General features: G+C 42.1%; 1 protein-coding gene across 1 annotated transcript; it reads right to left on the bottom strand.

The window, feature by feature from the left end:
* Positions 1–546: 546 nt before the first annotated feature.
* On the bottom strand, positions 547–12351 carry LOC307268441 (chloride anion exchanger-like; the record flags this gene model as incomplete). Its single annotated transcript, XM_080051072.1, has 19 exons — positions 547–567; positions 2032–2168; positions 2295–2349; positions 4480–4707; positions 5238–5339; positions 5443–5535; positions 6124–6193; positions 6408–6514; positions 6637–6732; positions 6886–6963; positions 7149–7262; positions 7547–7694; positions 7965–8047; positions 8182–8334; positions 8633–8797; positions 10832–10992; positions 11095–11205; positions 11884–12023; positions 12224–12351. 19 exons carry the CDS (start codon positions 12349–12351, stop codon positions 547–549), a joined length of 2190 nt encoding a protein of 729 aa, XP_079907198.1.
* Positions 12352–12584: the final 233 nt, after the last annotated feature.

The following is a 12584-nucleotide window of genomic DNA, read 5'->3' as shown; positions in this document are numbered from 1 at the left end:
TTACCAATTAAACATTTAAAGCTTTCTAGGACATTTCATTTGAGAAATATGACCCCTGGCAACAACCAAATGTGTGTTCCTTTTATAAGATATTTTGTCAATGACTTGGCTGCGTGTGTGGTAATTTCATGTCCCCAAGTTGAGGTAGTAATTCTTCTTTCATGTCTTTGTCGGGTTGCTTTTCAATGAATGTCAGAAACCAACACACAACATGCTTAGTACTAGTGTTTTGACAGATTTTATTTCAAACGGATCTCAACATTGGAAAACTTGATTAGATCGTTTATCAAAGAGAGTCTAACAATAGTACTGCAACTACAGTAAAGTATAAAAAGTCCAGCGATAAAACAAAGAATGAATTATCTATACAAATCAACAAAACTATAAGTCAGTTTATTTAGCAGAAAAACTCTCTTAAGTATACAAAATATTGTGCTGTGTTACTATGGCGAGTGCAGAAGGTCAAATGGTACAGTATGTTTAACAGTAGTTTGCGGTGAGTGGTTGAATGGTCTTTCTGAGAGGATGTTCCTGGAAAGAGGCGCTCTAGAGTTTGGTGTCAGATAACTGCAAAAAAACAAAGGACAATGAGTTTCAGAGTTATAAAAGTTATAGAGTAATAAGAATGCATTATGACTGCTATAACACACAGGCTAATCTACTCCATTAAAAGTGCACTATGTATCTTGGGGTGTGTCGGAGAAAAACAAACTTTCCTCAGGTTAAAATTGGCTGTTTGAACGTAGAAAGTGAACTGAAAAGTTACTGTTTCACTGTTGTTGTTTGCAGGGCCCACAGTTGTGTTTACAAACATATTATAGTCCTACGTTCGGGCTGGGTGCCTCAAATTTACTTTTGATGATGATTTATTCAATACCAAGAATCAGAGCCGGCCCGAGGCATAAGCGAACTAAGCGGTCGCTTAGGGCCCCCGACCGGGGGGCCCCCTCAAAAAAATAATATATATATTATATTAACATCATATTATGCAAATGTGAGTTATACAAACAAAGGAATAACATGTTTTGGTCTAGATAATTAATAGCCTAATAATTTAATCAGTTCATCTGGGAGGTAATCCGAAATTTTCTGATCATGTCATGTTCACATCCATGCACAGTGTGTATTGAGTTTATTTAAAAACAATTGCAAATGGGGCTGCCCTCAGTTGCCCATGCATTGTATATAGTCTATAGCCTATTTCAGCCTTGTCTGTGGAAAAAAAGATACAGTAGCTGGACAACAGAGTTCTTCTGCTTCGTTCCTCTCACTGCATTTAAAGGCATTCATTATATTACAGAGAAATATGTCCCGTAAAAGAAAAAGAGCTCCAAGCCCAACCCAGAGGACCCTCCATAATATTTTATTTTATATTAATATTTTTATGGAAAATCCATGTGTCCTTCAATAGCTTCTAATTCATCTGACCAGTGTCTCCAAATTATTTGTTCACACAAAATTTCTCAGATTTAGCCTATTAATCTTCCTATCAAAGTGCACCAGATTCATGCATTTCACTTTAAAAAGGTTAAAAAAAATCTCCCGGGGGGGCATACCCCTAGGAGGGCCTGAATCTCAGCTGTCTAATATTTTCGCACAGCTGCACAGTGGAGGCACTAGCAGAAAACACTGGGTGTGTGAATGATATTTAACAAAGATCTACGGTTTCAGCAGCGCTAACATTGGAGAGGGGCCCCCTAATCATATTTCGCTTAGGGCCCCCTGAAGGCTTGGGCCGGCTCTGCCAAGAATTGCATGTAGGGTAAATATGTTTTGTAAACTAACTGCAGGCTCTGCAAATGTAAACAAATCCCCCTCCCCTGAAACGGCATAGTGAACCTTTAAACCTATGATCCTGAGATACGTTCTCCAGAATTGCTGAATCCACATTTAATTAAGGTCAAGGTCAGGTCTATATTGTTCATACAATCGTATCGAATGGAATGAAAATGTATAATTTTTTATTATTTTCATTATCATGCCCTCTCTACCTAATATTTCTATTGCCAAGACTACAGAAAAGCAGTTTACCACACAGCCGGTACTTCTGTCGCCCGTGTCTTTTGCAAGCACATGCAGCATGGCGTCATGGAGGGTCGGGAAGAACATGGAGGTCAGAATCTCATCGTCGAAGAACAAACAGCTGTGCAGTTTCTCCAGGATGTATGCTATCAACGCACCAGAAGCTACACATTACAGGTTTTCCCAAGCAACGGTCTCCTCGTGCTCTCAGTGCATGTGTCGTCACCCATTCAAGGATGTTGTGCTTTTCGAGAAATACTACTGATACTCACCGTCACAGGACACTATGTAAACGTCCACGTCAATCCGGATGAATTCTTTGAGCGCCTGTGGAGAATAGGTGTGTGCTATTACTTTGTATTCATTTATAATGTAAATTCCACATAAGTGAGAACCTGTCAATACATCAAGTAAAGAATTACACATGCACATCGATAAGTTCAATATTTTCTGTAATGTACTGATAAACATTAGACTTTCATATATTTTAGATTCATTACACACAACTGAAGTAGTTCAAGCCTTTTATTGTTTTAATATTGATGATTTTGGCAAAAAAGTAAAGAAAAAACAAAAATCCCTATCTCAAAAAATTAGCATATTTCATCCGACCAATAAAAGAAAAGTGTTTTTAATACAAAAAAGTCAACCTTCAAATAATTATGTTCAGTTATGCACTCAATACTTGGTCGGGAATCCTTTCGCAGAAATGACTGCTTCAATGCGGCGTGGCATGGAGGCAATCAGCCTGTGGCACTGCTGAGGTGTTATGGAGGCCCAGGATGCTTCGATAGCGGCCTTAAGCTCATCCACAGTGTTGGGTCTGGTGTCTCTCAACTTCCTCTTCACAATATCCCACAGATTCTCTATGGGGTTCAGGTCAGGAGAGTTGGCAGGCCAATTGAGCACAGTAATACCATGGTCAGTAAACCATTTACCAGTGGTTTTGGCACTGTGAGCAGGTGCCAGGTCTTGTTGAAAAATGAAATCTTCATCTCCATAAAGCTTTTCAGCAGATGGAAGCATGAAGTGCTCCAAAATCTCCTGATAGCTAGCTGCATTGACCCTGCCTTTGATAAAACACAGTGGACCAACACCAGCAGCTGACATGGCACCCCAGACCATCACTGACTGTGGGTACTTGACACTGGACTTCAGGCATTTTGGCATTTCCTTCTCCCCAGTCTTCCTCCAGACTCTGGCACCTTGATTTCCGAATGACATGCAAAATTTGCTTTCATCCGAAAAAAGTACTTTGGACCACTGAGCAACAGTCAAGTGCTGCTTCTCTGTAGCCCAGGTCAGGCGCTTCTGCCGCTGTTTCTGGTTCAAAAGTGGCTTGACCTGGGGAATGCGGCACCTGTAGCCCATTTCCTGCACACGCCTGTGCACGGTGGCTCTGGATGTTTCTACTCCAGACTCAGTCCACTGCTTCCGCAGGTCCCCCAAGGTCTGGAATCGGCCCTCCTCCACAATCCTCCTCAGGGTCACACTTTTTCCTTCCCACAGACTTCCCACTGAGGTGCCTTGATACAGCACTCTGGGAACAGCCTATTCGCTCAGAAATTTATTTCTGTGTCTTACCCTCTTGCTTGAGGGTGTCAATGATGGCCTTCTGGACAGCAGTCAGGTCGGCAGTCTTACCCATGATTGCGGTTTTGAGTAATGAACCAGGCTGGGAGTTTTTAAAAGCCTCAGGAATCTTTTACAGGTGTTTAGAGTTAATTAGTTGATTCAGATGATTAGGTTAAGAGCTCGTTTAGAGTACCTTTTCATGATATGCTAATGTTTTGAGATAGGAATTTGGGGTTTTCATGAGCTGTATGCCAAAATCATCAGTATTAAAACAACAAAAGACCTGAAATATTTCAGTTGGTGTGCAATGAATCTAAAATATATGAAAGTTCAATTATTATCATTACATTATGGAAAATAATCAACTTTATCACAATATGCTAATTATATGAGAAGGACCTGTATGTACATTGCCCCTGCTTAACTTTAGATTGTCAGTGCCACTTCACTTATTTGCAGAGTGAGAGGATATGGCCAGAATCAGAGCAGTTAACAGAAGAGGGTTGTATATAAAAGTGTCCTTTGGAGTGTCCATACTATTGAAGCTGCCATTTCTGTAAGAAACACATTTCCTGCTGACGTTGCCTCAAATGTAAGACTTTCTGATGGTGATCTACTGGAAGGCTTTCTTTGTGAAAGAGCACCAAGAACATTTTTTTCTTTGTTTTTAGCAAGTCAATTTATAGTGGCTACGATTAGTTTTTAGATTAATTTTGGTAATATGACGATGGTGAAGCAAAGTCAATTTTGATTTAGTATTTTCATTAAAAAAAAATTGGACTGTTTCATAAACATTTAAAAGTTCCTCGTAGGATGTTTAAATAATGCCATGAAAGCTTTCTCGGCTGTACTAAAACCAACATGTGTTGAAGTATCTCGTACCGTTTTGAGTCCCTTCAGAGCAGAAATGTCCAGGAAGGAGACTGCAGAGAAGTCCAAGATCAGGCTGTGAAGGTCCACTCTGGGAACACTGATGTCAGCAGGAAGCTCTGCGTTCAACTTCCAATCAATCCGTAAAGAAAAATCCTTGAGGTCGGTGGGCAGATCCAACACCTTCATGTTGACGTGAGACTCTTCAGCTGTCTGGTAGAATGAACCATCCAAGCCTGTCTGTGGGCAGATGCAGGAAAGGAGGCTTAAAGCTCATCAGGAGAACACTTTGAGGTACTCGCTGTGAAGGAAGTTCTGTTAAGGTTGGAGGTCAACTCAGGTGGAAGAATATTTCAGGAGACTTGGATGAATTATGAAGCAATATTTATTACAGACTTGGCCAAGGAGAACCGGACTCGCGTGACTTGCACTTCAATTCTGACAGACACATGCTTAGTGCTGTGTTTTAACCTCGCGCTATCTCTAACACCTCCCCGGCTTGGGCACCAAGTGTACCAATGTTTTGGTTCAGAGCTGAACACAGTGAACCATAACATTCTGGAGTAAAAGGAGATGAGACTGTATCTATACAACTGACCTAAGTGTCTCCTAACAGGCTCCAAGGCTGACCTAGAGTCTGAGAGACAGATACACAAGATAGGCATATATGACCTATTAATCTTTACCATTAGTATTACAACTAAAGAACGAAAATTCCCTCACACTCGCTAGTGCATTAGTGACTAGTTGGCATACATGTTCGGTCTCACCTCTGTGACATCACCCTTCTTTCTCTGTTCGGTCAACAGTTTCTTGACTTTCTTGAGAGCCTTGTCCCTCTTCTTCAAAACCCTCAGGGGGTTGAACCCAACCTGGAACAACCAAGTCTTGGCGTCACGTTCATAACTTCATAGACATCTATATTCAGAAAAAATAAAATAGTAGCGGAGGAGTGAGTATATGTGTGGTACTTACAGCTTCTAAAAGCTTGTCCCTGAAGAAGTCAATGTTGGCGAAGAAGATGGGCGAGGGGATCCTGAAGATTTTTACTCCGTTGGGTTCAAACATCTGGTTAATGGAAGCATAAAATGGAATTCACAGGGATCATGACCTGAACTGAAACCATCAAGCCCCAACCTCAACGATTTTTACCAGCATCCAATAAGGAAGTGACCACAACTGTAGTAACCAGGAAGTGCCACTAAGGGGGTGGTACCAAGACCGAGCAGTTTTTCTTTGACTCACTTGTTAGACAGGCCTTTTTCAAAGTCTTATTAAACCTATTTACAGCCTGGTCCACAAAACCATTCTAGTCTGTATGTTTAGGTCATATCTCCATGACAACACTGAGGGGGGTGAATTTCTTTGGACCACGCTAATTTTGTTTTATCGGAGGTTAAAATGTAAACTCTCTTGAGTGACAGCTCTCCGCCCGTTGTTCCTCACTTTGCCTCGAAGGTATACGTCAGCTATCTCCCTCCCCCCTACGTGAGGCGGAGTAAAAATCTCACAAAATGATGACGCGCACAAACCAGGATTATTGGATGTCGTGTGAATAACTGAGGTCAGCCCGGATGCTACATCCATATTATTTAGTATCTATGGAAACCATTCAACAGTATCATTTGATTCTTTGATTTCATTCAACATGCTCACATGCTGGTAGTCTTTGCGGTCTCTGTAGAGGTCAGTTCCTGGGATGTTCGCCAAGACAGAGCAGCGGGGGCTACAAAGACAAGGAAAAGGCTCAATGTATGGAATTGTCAGTAAAGGTCCAAGGGGGGACTCTTGTATTACCATAGCATTATAACCAATAAAAATATAGCTTTTAAATCAATTACTTTTTGGTCTCTAAAAACATCACCAGTTTCAAGGCATATATTTACAACTTCTATGATCTGATGATTTTCACATCATCACATCATAAATTGTGTTTTTACAATTGAGTCCTCAAGACGACGGTAAGCAGCTCCACCCCCAAGCCCACCGCCAGACCAAGGTCCAGTCCCAGCAGTGTGGCCCCCAGACACGTTCCAACCCACACCACCTGCAGACAAACACAGATTTCAAGCAGACTGGTCCAGGTAAAGTTAAATTCATTACATCTAAGTTTTGACAGTGGACTTTAAGATCTTGAATTATTATTTTTGATACATGAGCACCGCCTACACAGTCTGGTTTGTCCTTCTTCCACAAGTATGGGATATCTCTGAACTGCATCAGCATGCCCTTTAGGTTGACGATGACCAAGGCGCCCAGGACAGACTGGCATGAGGTCAAAAAAGTATGGGCATGTATAAGAAAAAAAACTTCAGACATACTAGATATACATTTACAACTGAAATGTCTAATTCTCTGTCCATATAAGGGATGTAAACATTTTGGCATCAGCTGTTAGATAACAGAGGTGAGTCTCACCTTGGGTAGCGGCTCCAGCAGGAACCCAAGCGACACAGTTACAATCATCGCCATTATGGCCGAGATAAGCCCTGCAATCTGCATTGGTAAAAGAAAAGTTAATGTTTTATTTATACACACCAATTAAGATGAATGTGATCTAAAACCAGAATGTGAAGTGGGATTACAACAAATCTTTTGGGAAACAAAATAACTACCTAGTAAAAGTTTTTGTCATAGGGACACAGATGCTGTATATGGTGAGATTTGTTTTTTCTTCTCACCTGCGATTTACCCCCTGAGCTCTCCTGCAAGGCCGTCCTGGAGAGTGCTGTGCTCGCTGCAAACGACCTGAAGCTCGCACCAAATATGTTGCTCACCCCGAATGCGATGAGCTCCTGGTGATGGAGCACCGAAAAAGGGTTAAGTTTACCTCTCTGGCAAAGAAAGGTCGCCTTTACATTTTACGACTTGGATGACACTGTATGATCTGCTTGTTTATTCACACCCAACACATAAAAGCCAACGTCCAACCTTGAGATAAAGGCCATACTCAATGTATCTTTATGTCTTTATAACCAGAAAGTCTTCTTTATGTATTCGCTTAGTATCAGAAACTATTAACTCTTTTGTCTCTGTCAGAGCCAGACAAGCACCCACAATATTTATATATGTAACTCACTTGGTTCCCATCAATAGTGTAATCGTGTTTGATGGAGTAGACTTTGGCCACAGAGAATGCAACAGCAAACCCCACAATCGCTATAGGAAAGGCCTCAAGAGCACTCTCCTGGAAGATTTCCATATCGGGTGCAATTGGAGACTCATACCTGAAAGACAATTGTGTTTGATTTTTCTTTTAAAGGATCTGCACACTGGTGCAGAGTAGATATCAAGTACTGTAGGGTGTTTTAGGTGCAATCTTAACTAAATGTATTATTACAAATGATTTTAACAGTCGCATATTATACACATTTTCAGGTTAAACCTGTAATGCTTGGTAAAAATTGGTACTTAAGGTAAACAAGTATTTCTACCACCACTAATTCGGAATCACCCACGTGTAATCTACAATCCGCTGATATACGTGGATAACTTACCCACTAACCATTGTTCCAACAATGGCAACATCAAATCTCTCCTTGAAGTTGAAGCCATACGAAACCCCACAAGCTATGACAGTCTGTGATGAATAGAAAATACACCTGAGAGTGAGGTGGTTTCCATTCAAAATTACCTCAATCATGCTTTTTTGCTTAAATGCTACACGGACATTTTGAGATTCTGAGGAGTATCTTCCGCTCAGGTTTCTCTCACCATGAGGAATTCTATTGGAATGGGAACAGGCAGCTTGGCTTTGTATTTGTCATTCAGCTCCTTCACAATGAACACCATTGCCATGATCAGTATGGACATCACCAGGTCACAGATGTTGGTGGAAGTGATCTGGACAAAGATTTTCTCCAGGGTCTGTGCAAAAGGCAAACACTTTACTCTGTACTTATGCCTGCATTTGTAAACCGTGTTGCTAACTCTTTTCTAAGGAGGGAACTTACTAGCTGCTCAATGAACAAGTTTTCAGAGGATGGAAACAAATGTTTTGACAGTTTCCATTTAAAAATAAAAATCTGAATTTCTTAAACTTTTTAAAACTCTCGTGCTTTAAAGCAGAAGTAAGCGATAAATACAAGAACTGTCATGTAACTGTCTGCCAGCATCAGGTTAGCTTAGCTTAGCTTAGATTAGCATAAAGGCTATATGGACTTACATATATGATAGAGAGTGGACCATTGATGCCTGGAACAGTCAACCCCAACACAAACTTGAGCTGGGACACCAGGATGTGGATAGCTGCTGATGTGGTGAAGCCAGACACCAGAGTGTCGGACAGGTAAACAACAATAAAGCCCACCTGCATAACCCCCATGGCAAGCTGCATGAGACAGAAGAATTAGGAGAAAATAAGGATTGGTTTGGTTTAGATCACTCCCTAGAACATGCAGACTCACTGTAATGGGATAGGATGGTATGGTATGGTGCAGGATGGGTTGGGATGCTTTGGGAATCGGATAGTATGGTATGGGATGAGGTGAGATGGTACGGAAGGGTATGGTGTGGTATGGTATTTTCTGGTATGGTCACTCACTCATCTTCAACCACTTATTTGGGGTGAGGTTGCGTGGCAGCAGCTCCAGCAGGTGACCTCAAACTTTCCCTTCCCAGGCCACATTAACCAGCTCTGGCTATAGAGCGATATCATCTCTCCACCTAGTACTGGGTTTTCCTCGGGCCTCCTCCAAGCAGGTACCCAGGGGGCATCCTTACCAGATGCCCAAACCACCCCAATTGACTCCTTTCTACGCAAGGAGCAGTGGCTCTAGTCCAAGTTCCTCACGGATGACGGAGTTTCTCACAATACCTCTAGCCACCCTCCTGAGAAAACCCATTCAGCTGCTTGTACCCGCGATCTCGTTCTTACGGTCATGACCAGGCTTTAATGACCATAGGTGAGAGTAGGAACAAAGATTGACCTGTAGATCGAGAGCGTTGCCTTCCGGATCATTACAACGGTGCGGTAAATACAATGCAATACCAACCTACTACTCCAATTTTCCTTCCAATCTCAAGCTCCAATGTTCTCTCACTCGCACACAAGATCCTTAAGGTACTTAACCTCCTTCACTTGGGGAAACCATGGCCTCAGATTTTAAGGTGCTGATCCTCATCCCAACCACTTCACACTTGGCTACAAACCGATCCAGTGAGGGCTGAAGGTCAAAGGCAGAGGAGGCCATCAGGACCAAATCATCTACAAAAAGCAGCGATTAGATCCTTTGCCAGCCGAACTGCAACCCCTCCTCCCCAACACAACTATGCCTCGATATCTTGTCCATGAATATCACAAACAGGATTGGCATCCCTGGAGATGACCAACCCCGCCCGGGAATGTGTCCGACTTACTGCAGAGGACCCGGACACAGCTCTCGCTTTTGATGTACTGAGATTGGATGGCCCTGCGAAGTGACCCCCTTACCCCATACTCCCACAGCATCTCCCACAGTATCTCCCGGGGAACCCTGTCATATGCCTTCTCCAGATTCACAAAATACATGTAGCCCGGATGAGCATACTCCTGAGCTGGATTGGTATTTCACAGCCAGGACGAAATCCGCATTGTTCCTCTTGAACATGGTATGGTATGGTATGGTATGGTATGGTATGGTATGGTATGGTATGGTATGGCATGGTATGGTATGGCAGTGCTTCTCAAATGGTGGGGCGCGCCCCCATGGGGGGGCGCCGTGAGTTGTCAGGGGGGGAGGGGCGCGGGCTGCCTTGATTTCCAACTGACAAAAAGTGTTTTTTTAAGTGCTAGCAAGCGTGTGCTTGTGTATGGTCATATCCGCGCGAAAGGCCGCGATTTGCAGTAAATAAATGTCCACATGTCTCCAAGTGTCTCTGTAGGTTATTTAAAAAGAAATCAAGCAAGTAGACTAATAATAACGTTAATGAATTATTGGTTATCGCATGACAGAAGGCCTATTGGCCTATAATAATAGAAAAACACCACCTTAACTATGTTTACAGTTTAAAAATGTTTTGAATGAAATGCAAACCTCAGTGAATCATTTGCTCTTGTTTCTCTGTCCTGAGATTCACACAGACTGAGCAGTCTTGTTTAAATGTTACAAATTGAGCTAATAAACTGAACTTTGAATGTTTTTGCTGCAGAAGTTATCTCAGCTAATTTTTGTTATCTAATTTGATAATAAGGTGAATGTATGCAGAATGCTCGTGCCAGAAATTCATACAGTGGTTTTGTACAGATAAATAAATAAATATTGGCAGGTTCTCAATAGTATTTCAATTTAGGGGGGCACGAAAACATTTCTGTCCCCTAGGGGGGGCATGACTGAAAATAATTGAGAAGCACTGTGGTATGGTATGAAGACAGAAACAAATCTACCTGGAAAATCCCCATGAGGAATGTCACAGAGGAGGCCACCAGAACTCTCTGCTGGTCCTTGGTCAGGCCCTCAAAGCTGGTGATGTTGGCCGATGGTCCGATCTCTGGGACCAGGCGGGTCACCACAGCTCCCACCATCAGGCTCAAGACTGGGAAGGAGCCTGCATGAAGGTGGGTGTGAATTGTTGGGAATACACTGTTTGGCCATAACACATCCACTCTGATCTCTTCTTGTCACAGTGAGACAGCGTTGCATGACATACCCACAGATATGTGTCTTGAAGTACCCAGGAAGAAGTATGTGAGCATGGGGAAGAAAGCTGTGTAGAGGCCATAGATGGGAGGCAGCGAGGCCATCAGGGAGAAGGCCAGTCCTGAGCGAGACCACAGCAAAACAACCAACACAGAATAAAGACTTCATTACAGTAATAATGGATAGTTGGACATATAAACCCCAAACCTCAACACAGTTTGTTGTAAATACATATGGATAATTAGTGTTGTTTTAAGCCTTGTTTTTTGTTTTCATGCTTTAATTTTATATAGAGTAGATAGGAATCATTGTTCATTAGGCTTACTTCTCTATACTTTGCATCTGTTCATGCCCCTTCATTTTGCTGCTGTGACTTTTTTAATTTCACATTGTGAGATCAGTGAAGTTTTTATGTCATCTCAAGCCTAAATTCCAATTTTTAAATGCATCAGTGATTTTTAGTTGCTGTTACAAGCAGCCATAAGTGTGTATTTACATATTGTGCCGTACAAAATGAGCAAAATTCAACTTTGAAAAAATGTAAATGCCTGATTAAAGATTAAGTGAACAGGAGATGGAATCTGACAACGCATTTGCTGCCAAGTCAGCACTTTGAAATCTTGGCAACATTCTGAGACAATGCAAATAAATTGACATTGTAGCATAAGTGTGAAGGAGAGTGACCAGAGGCCTGGATGATATATGTCAATATTCACTAGCCTTACTTTATAATGGTATTGGTTGCTTTTTATGCGCAAACAATGATCGGACTCTGTAGCCACATGTCCGGGCTCCTCACCTTGCATGATGGCCACCATTCCGGTGCTGATCCCAGACACAACATCCCCCAGCAGCCACTGTCTAACTCTGTAGATCCTCATCCAGCCAATGACGGGCAGCAGAGAGAGCACTGCATTCTTGGCACGTTTTGAATCACAGCTGGAATGAACAGAAATCGAAAGCCCTTGCTTTTTGTCTTCTAATAGTTGCGGCTTTAGATACTTTTTCTTTCACTCAGTTTCATCAAAGCTTCTATCTGGACACTTATATTTCAAAATATTTAAAATCAAGAGTGATTTGGTAAAAATGAAACACCCTGATCTGTATCTCCAAACAGTACTCTGTGTGTTACAACTTACGTCAGATACTCTGCGAAGTGGTCCATGATGGTTTTGCGCTGCCTGGAGACTTTCTCATGATCCTCAGCAAAGCTGTCCTCAGAGTACAGGGGTCTGGCCACGGCATATTGTTTCCTCAAAGTGACCATCCTCACACCTGGAGTATAAACTGGAGACGGATCCCTATAACAGACCCTTTGTCCGTGGCTTCCCTGTGCCTTGATGTCTTATCTAATCTATCATCTGAGATCAGTCTTGAGCTCTGTTCAATCATTAACACAAGCACAATTACGATCATTGTGTTGATAGGTAATTTGACATTGTAGCGGTGGATTTTGGATCAGAAGTAATCTCATGCACTGTATTAAGCATTTTTTTTTGG

This window comes from Ammodytes marinus, assembly GCF_949987685.1.
Source record: "Ammodytes marinus genome assembly, chromosome: 22".
Taxonomy (NCBI): Eukaryota; Metazoa; Chordata; class Actinopteri; order Uranoscopiformes; family Ammodytidae; genus Ammodytes; species Ammodytes marinus.
Note: the sequence above shows the minus strand (reverse complement) of the source record. Positions and strands in the feature narration are given on the sequence as shown.